This window comes from Gossypium hirsutum, chromosome A11 (genome assembly GCF_007990345.1).
Source record: "Gossypium hirsutum isolate 1008001.06 chromosome A11, Gossypium_hirsutum_v2.1, whole genome shotgun sequence".
Taxonomy (NCBI): Eukaryota; Viridiplantae; Streptophyta; class Magnoliopsida; order Malvales; family Malvaceae; genus Gossypium; species Gossypium hirsutum.
The window spans coordinates 1-6,870 of record NC_053434.1 but is presented as its reverse complement, the minus strand read 5'-3'; the positions used below and the strand labels follow the sequence as shown (position 1 = coordinate 6,870).

The following is a 6,870-nucleotide window of genomic DNA, read 5'->3' as shown; positions in this document are numbered from 1 at the left end:
ATTTGGAAAAAGAATTCGTTCGAAATAACACTAATCTCGATGGAGAGATGAAAGCTTATTTGATTGGACAGTAATAAAATTTTATGGTCTAAAATGAATTTGTACAATAGTCTAAAATGAATTTGTACAATAGTGAAATGTTCAAATATTAAAAGTTCAGAATATAAGAAGGACCAGATTCGCATGACAAGGGAACTGCTCCTACTTTTACATCTAGAACTACTGCTCTGGCGATGGAAACGTCTGTTGCTGGGAATGCATCACTTGAAGGTTGCTGTTTGGATTCTATGCTCCACCACCACACCAGCATCGTCGTCGTCGCCGCCGCCGTCACCTAGGGTTTCAAGTCCTTCAACTTTCCCCTTTCTTGGTTTCGTTCTACAAATTTCCGAGCTGGATTATCTCTCTTTCTTCTGGCGAATCTCAATGCGCCGCTGGTTCAGCGGCTTTGTTGATCATATTTCTTTCCTTTCCCATCTCTCTAATATGTGTATCAGTTTCTGTTGTTGTTCAGTTTGGAGCAAAAAAAAAAAAAGGCTAGGTTTTGGTGAGATTAGTTTCTATTGATTAAAATTTTGAATCTGAGGGTTTTTGTATTTGTATTTTTTTTTGTTTCGTGGGATTTGAATGGCATTGGGCGATCTGATGACGTCACGATTTTCGCAATTGTCGTTGGCGGTATCGAATCATGTCATCGACGGTAACGTCAGCAGTGGCGGCTATCATGACGACGATGTTGCTTCTGCTGACTTGATGTCTCAGAGGAGGGATTTAGATGCTGCATCAACTAGCAGTTACGCCAATGCCGTTACTTCCACGGCCAGTGTGCCTACGACCATGGCTTACTTGCCGCAAACTGTTGTTTTATGCGAGCTTCGGCATGCTGCCTTTGAAGCTTCCACGCCAACTGGACCCTCTGATAGTGGCCTTGCTTCCAAATGGCGCCCCAAGGACAAAGTCCTTTCCTTTCTAGGTTGTTTTCTTCTTTTTTTTGCTTACCATTCGTTTGACTGATTATATCTAATAATGGGTTTAAGAAAAAAAAAATATTTACACTGCAGTAGGAAAAGATGGGATTGTGCAAATAATTAGAATTTCCTATTGATATTCGGAAGTAAGAAAATTTGACTTCGTTTAGAGGTTATTAGAAATGTTGCTAAAATTGGTTCATATCTATGCCATTTTGGGTCTAGAACTAAAATTTTAATAGGGCTTTAGTACATTGGATAGAAGGGAGGGGGATTCTTAGATGTGCTAGCATAATATTATGAAATTAGTACTGTCGATTAAGTTTGAAATCCATGAATTTGATGTGGTCACCTAGCAATGGAAGACATGAAGACATTGTACTCCTCCAGATCAAAGCATTAGAGTCTGGAAGAGTTCAATACTTTGTACATTAAGTAATCTGCTGTTGTTTTTACCATCCCAGTATGTCATTTGCCTTGTGATGAACTACTGACTAAGGAATATATTTTGAATGGTTGGTTGTTTATGTATTTGCGCAGTAGAGCCTTCACAGTAGAAACTCAATTCTTTTAATCCTTTTTAATTTCATCTGTAGTAAAGTAACAATTCCCATACCTTCTCCTGTAGCTTAGTGTTTTGAACATGCCATGATGAAATGTATTCTATTTTTACCTTTTAGGTTTTGACATGAATTCTGAATCTAAAAGCAAAATAAGGAGACAATATTGTGGAAGATTGTTATGTCTGCTTAAAGAGATTTATAAAGCCTAAACATGCAGAATACAAATAATTTGAAATAGTGTTATACTGTACCAAATTTGTTTGCATTCTACTTCCTAAAGTGTGCATTAAAAAGACTTTTTATCTTTCAGCAGCCTCTTTGCTCGGGTTTCTTTGCAATATATTAAGTAATATTTTCTTTCGTGGAACTGAATTTGATTCTTAGATAATAGTATGTTTCTTCTTAATAAATATTAGAAACCATCCCCTAAGAACTATTTTTCCTTTAATTTGTCTTGATATGGTGTGCTTGACCATATTCACTTGACTTACAACTTCATATGCAGATGAAGACAGGATGTGTGGCCCTAGTTTTATGTTTAAATATCAGTCTTGATCCACCTGATGTAATAAAAATTTCTCCTTGCGCAAGAATGGAGTGCTGGACTGGTATGTTTTTTCAGTCAATTCTCTCTTATTTTTGCATTTTTGCTATTTAATGGTTATTGAAGCTTTAATGCTCATGGTTATTCCTCAAGAAATCTATAATAAGTTTTGTGTTATTTTAATATATGACCGAACTAAATGCTTGTTGATTCGTTGAGCATGTATGAATTTTTAAGTTTGGATATTGTTTGCTCTTGGCTCTAAACGGTATCTGCTCCTTAGTTGTCTTTATATTTGCATTGGAATGTTGAGAATTACCATAAATCCTGTCCAAGAGTGCTAATTATGATCCTACTTCAAACTGAGCTCTTCTCTATATTTCTTTTTATCAGTTGGGAAACAAGTATCTCCTTTTATGTTAGGGTAAAAAAGGGAAAATTTTGTAACTATAAGTAGTTTGGAACTTTTAACATATTGAACTTTTTCAAAGAGGATTCTTTTGAAGTATTGTTTTACCGTTTATGGTGTTTGAAGCAGTGGCAAACGACAAACTGAAAATTGGATAGAAAATTGAAATAATTATCAAGTTCGGTGGCTAAGAAAGTGTCACTTTTTGTAGGGTTATTGCTGCACCAACATAGTATTTTGCATGCAGTCTCAGGAATGCTTATCTATTTATTGTTTCTATATACAACCCTTGTACTGGCCTTGCTTTATTGGTTGCCAAGGAAGAAAAAGTTGGAATCCTAGTGCTGCACTTGCACTAAATAAGTTTTCAATCATATTTTCTATCCAACATCCATTCTTTGGTCACAAAATGATTAAAATGTATAATTTTTTTTTTCAATCTAATGTTCTTCATTGATATTAGTATGTTCCACTTTTTCTTTCTTCCATTGTTGTAGACCCTTTTTCTATGGCACCACAAAAAGCAGTGGAAACTATTTGGAAAAACTTGAGATATCAATATGAGAAGTGGCAGCCCAAGGTTTGAACACCATCTTAGACCACGTCTCATTACAGGCTATTCCATCAAGTTTAGAATCTAATTCTTTCTATTAAACATGGCCAGGCTCGCAGTAAGGTTGAAGTTGATCCTATAGTGGATGAAGTGAAGAAACTTTGTAATACATGTTGCAGATATGCCAAGTCAGAGAGTTTTATTTCATTGCAATGGACATGGTGTTCCAAAGGCAACTGCAAATGGTGAAATCTGGCTGTTTAATAAGGTGTTCACTTGTTTAACTGTTAGGAATTAATTCTTGTTGCTTTTCTTTTGCTCTATTTGGCAATTTTTCTCCTTGCTAAGCCTGAACATTTCCTGTGCAGAGTTATACACAGTATATTCCCTTGCCTATCAGCGATGTTGATTCTTGGCTAAAAACACCTTCTATATATGTTTTTGATTGCTCTGCTGCAGGAATGGTTGTTAGTGCCTTCATTGAGGTACTTGCTCGCGTTCTATCCTCAATTTGTCACTAGTATATTTTGTGGCTGGCGCTATTCAAATAGACATCGTTGTCTTCCTTCTCTAGCCTTATTTGATTTTCCTTTTTATTTATTTATTTGAATTTGATTGATAGCTTCTTGACTGTGGCACTTCTAACTACCCTGGATCTTCAAGAGACTGCATTCTTCTGGCTGCGTGTGAAGCACATGAAACTCTTCCTCAAAGTGCTGAATTTCCTGCCGATGTGTTTACTTGTTGTCTTACTACACCTATCAAAATGACATTGAGATGGTAAAAGTTCTAATTTGGTGTGTGTTTTTCTGTTGTTTATTTTAAAATTTTCTTCTGCACATTCCAGGGATGCATGGGACATGGCTGCTGAAATTTTCCTTTCTCAGCTTCCATCTTTGGTTGAGGATCCTAATGCAGAGTTCCAGGTGTGTTTTACTTCCAGTTTCTTTGCTAATATTTATTTGTTATCCTGAATTTTGCTGACGTGTATTGGATCCAGACAAGAATTGAGTTGCAGAATGAGAGGGTGCCTATTGACTGCTCATCATGTTCCCTCATACCTGAGTGTACTTTTGTTTTGTTTCAGCCAAGTTCATTTTTCACTGAACAGCTGATAGCCTTTGAGGTATGGCTTGACCATGGATCTGAGCATAAAAAGCCACCAGAGCAATTGCCTATTGTGCTTCAGGTGCTGTAATCCTTCCTTGTCATTCTAGCAGTGTCGGCCAATGTTTGGTTGCCCTTCTTTATGGTGATTTCATATTGGTCAGATTTACGTTAAACAAGTTTACATTATATCGACTTCTCAGTGACCTAAGTTATTTTTTATTGTAAGGTGGGGAAACGGTCCTTCAGAATAACGGATGTCTATTGCCATAGTTTCTAACCACTTAATTTTTGTATTGAAATCCCATTTACTATGAATTTGAGCTAATTTGTTCTCATGAAGAGTAGTCTATGTTGAAGTACATCCATTATAGGTCTGCCTGCTTTTCAGGGCCACTAACAGTGATGGGCAAACAGTTCATATTTACTGTGGCTTAGTTATACAAAAAATTTAAATGTAATATGTCACCAGCTCACGATTGATGTTTCAGGTTTTGCTTAGTCAATGTCATCGATTCCGTGCTCTAGTTCTTCTTGGAAGATTCCTTGATATGGGACCATGGGCCGTAGATCTGGTAGTTCTTTAGGGGTGTAGTCTTCATTATTTACATTTCATTGTGTTTCATGCTGTTGTTTACTTACAGGGTGGATTCTGTTTTTAGGCCCTTTCTGTTGGAATTTTTCCTTATGTTCTGAAGCTGTTGCAAACAACCACTCCAGAACTGCGTCAAATCCTTGTCTTCATTTGGACAAAAATTTTGGCACTCCATCTGAACGAGCAATTAATCAGAGTATAGTGCCAAAGGTCATACCTTAGTCTCTCTCTCTTTCTCTCTCTCTGCCTTTTCAGCTTATTCTTTTTATCTTGAACTTTTGAATGAATTAATTAGATAGGTGAGCTACTCAGCTGCTTCTTCATTAAATGAGTGTATTAAATAGTATCATGTTACCGTTGCAAAAGATTTCAAGAATCTTTATTTTTTGGGCAGTGACTGCCCCGCTGCCCGTTTTCAACCTTTTCACTTCCTTCCCAAATTTTAAATACTCAAATCATACTTCATTCCATACATTCCTTCTTTCTTTTTTGTTTTCATTATTCTCTCTTCCTCCCTTCTCGTGCCTAGCGGATTCTGTTTTGGTCCCTTTTCGTTTTTTTCCTGTCATTCTTTTATAGTTTTGTGTACCCACAGACACTCTACTGTGGGAAGATAGTTTTCGTGAGAGGGAGAAACCCATAAGTTTTTCTCTGCCGGTTCTGTTTGTTGTGATGTTGAAATCGCCTGCTTCATGGGAGAGTCATTTCAGGTCTGAATATTTACATTAACTGTGTATTTGCCTTTTCATGTATTTTTTTAATTTCAGATAGATACCTAAGTTTTCTTTTCCTGTATATGCATACTGCGTTGTAAACCAAGAACGAACGTTTCAATCAGATCGAGTTTCGGGTTTGGTGCGCGTCAAACGCGCCGTCGCTTCGGCTCCCAAAGTGTAGAAAATCGTCATCAATCGTGTAAGTTTTACAAAACCTTTTCTTGTTTTTGCTTAGCAGAGTAATTTTTGTAATATCCGTTGAGCAGAATTCTTTTCCTCTATGTTTTTAGTTGATATATGCTGCTTTTATTGTTTTTGCTCAGCAGAGTAATTTTGGGGTTTGGGTTTTTTTTGGCCTGAATCATGCTTAGATTTTGGCTTTTCATTTATATTTTTGTCATTGTAGTTACTTTTCCAAATAACATGACACTAGTTCCATTGCTCCTAAGACTCAGAAAAATTATTCTGCTTAGCGGATATTACAATAATCTTAATACATATATTTTCTTCTCTGTTTTTAGTTGATGAATGCTTCTTTTCTTCTTTTTGCTTAGCAGAATAATTTTGGGGTTTGGTTTTTTTGGGCCTAAGTCACGCTTAGATTTCGGCTTTTCATTTATATTTTTGTCAGTATAGTTCCTTTTCCAAATAACATTCCAAATATCTGTATAATATTTTTGTAATATGCGCTGAGCAGAATACTATTTCTCTCTGTTTTTAGTCGACATATGCTTGTTTTTGCTAATTTGTTCAGTGGTTTTTATTAAGGTTGGTTAATGAATCATTACGGGCCTCGGGGAAGTGTTTCTGGGATTCATTCGTTAAATATTGTTCAATTTTTTAAAAAAAATAAAAATTTTATTTTTAATAAAAATATTTGTTAAAATATTACAATTGTAAACATTTCAACGCACCTCACAATTTACATTTATTTGATTTTTTTTTAAATTTTAATGAGTTATATATATTTTGAATTTTTAAAATAATTTTAATATATTTAACAAGAAAATTAAACACTGATTTAAAATTAAAAATAGATACATTAAGCAGTTTCCAATGTCTCCCTAAATTCTTATTGATAACAGGATATTGAAATCCCGTTCTTCATCGGATTGTGATTTCAGCTATGAGTTTCACATCTTATGATATTGAAATCCCGTTCTTCATCGGATTGTGATTTCAGGTATGAGTTTCATCTCTTATTTTACTGTTTGGTTTCTGATTGAAGAAAATTGACAAAATTTGTTTCAAACTTGAAATTAATCTTTGTTTTTGTAAATAATTACTGATCCACCTTTGAGTTGGCAAATTTTGTTCATCCTGCATTTTCCCGGAAGCCAAACAGGAGAGTTCAATGTTCTTTATTTCGAAAAATTTGTACTCTTACTGTAATATTGAACAAATTTTAGTTGATC

General features: G+C 35.3%; 1 protein-coding gene across 6 annotated transcripts; it reads left to right on the top strand.

Moving 5' to 3' along the window:
- Positions 1-86: 86 nt before the first annotated feature.
- On the top strand, positions 87-6,870 carry LOC107923849 (regulatory-associated protein of TOR 1-like). 6 transcript variants are annotated; one of them, XR_005904657.1, is made up of 13 exons: positions 87-973; positions 2,037-2,139; positions 2,982-3,064; positions 3,149-3,305; positions 3,406-3,522; positions 3,660-3,817; positions 3,885-3,963; positions 4,125-4,226; positions 4,636-4,719; positions 4,807-4,949; positions 5,335-5,449; positions 5,560-5,654; positions 6,541-6,864. XR_005904657.1 is itself a non-coding variant. In XM_041080389.1 (10 exons), the coding sequence occupies exons 4-10, from the start codon at positions 3,219-3,221 to the stop codon at positions 4,939-4,941; spliced, it is 762 nt and encodes a 253-aa protein (XP_040936323.1). In that variant the 5' UTR covers positions 89-973; positions 2,037-2,139; positions 2,982-3,064; positions 3,149-3,218; the 3' UTR covers positions 4,942-5,139. The 6 variants fall into 6 exon arrangements, 3 of the variants coding, with proteins under 3 accessions (XP_040936323.1, XP_040936325.1, XP_040936324.1); XR_005904659.1 differs by having other exon boundaries at positions 87-2,139; positions 6,580-6,870; XR_005904658.1 differs by lacking the exon at positions 6,541-6,864 and adding an exon at positions 6,013-6,239 and having other exon boundaries at positions 89-2,139; positions 4,807-5,449.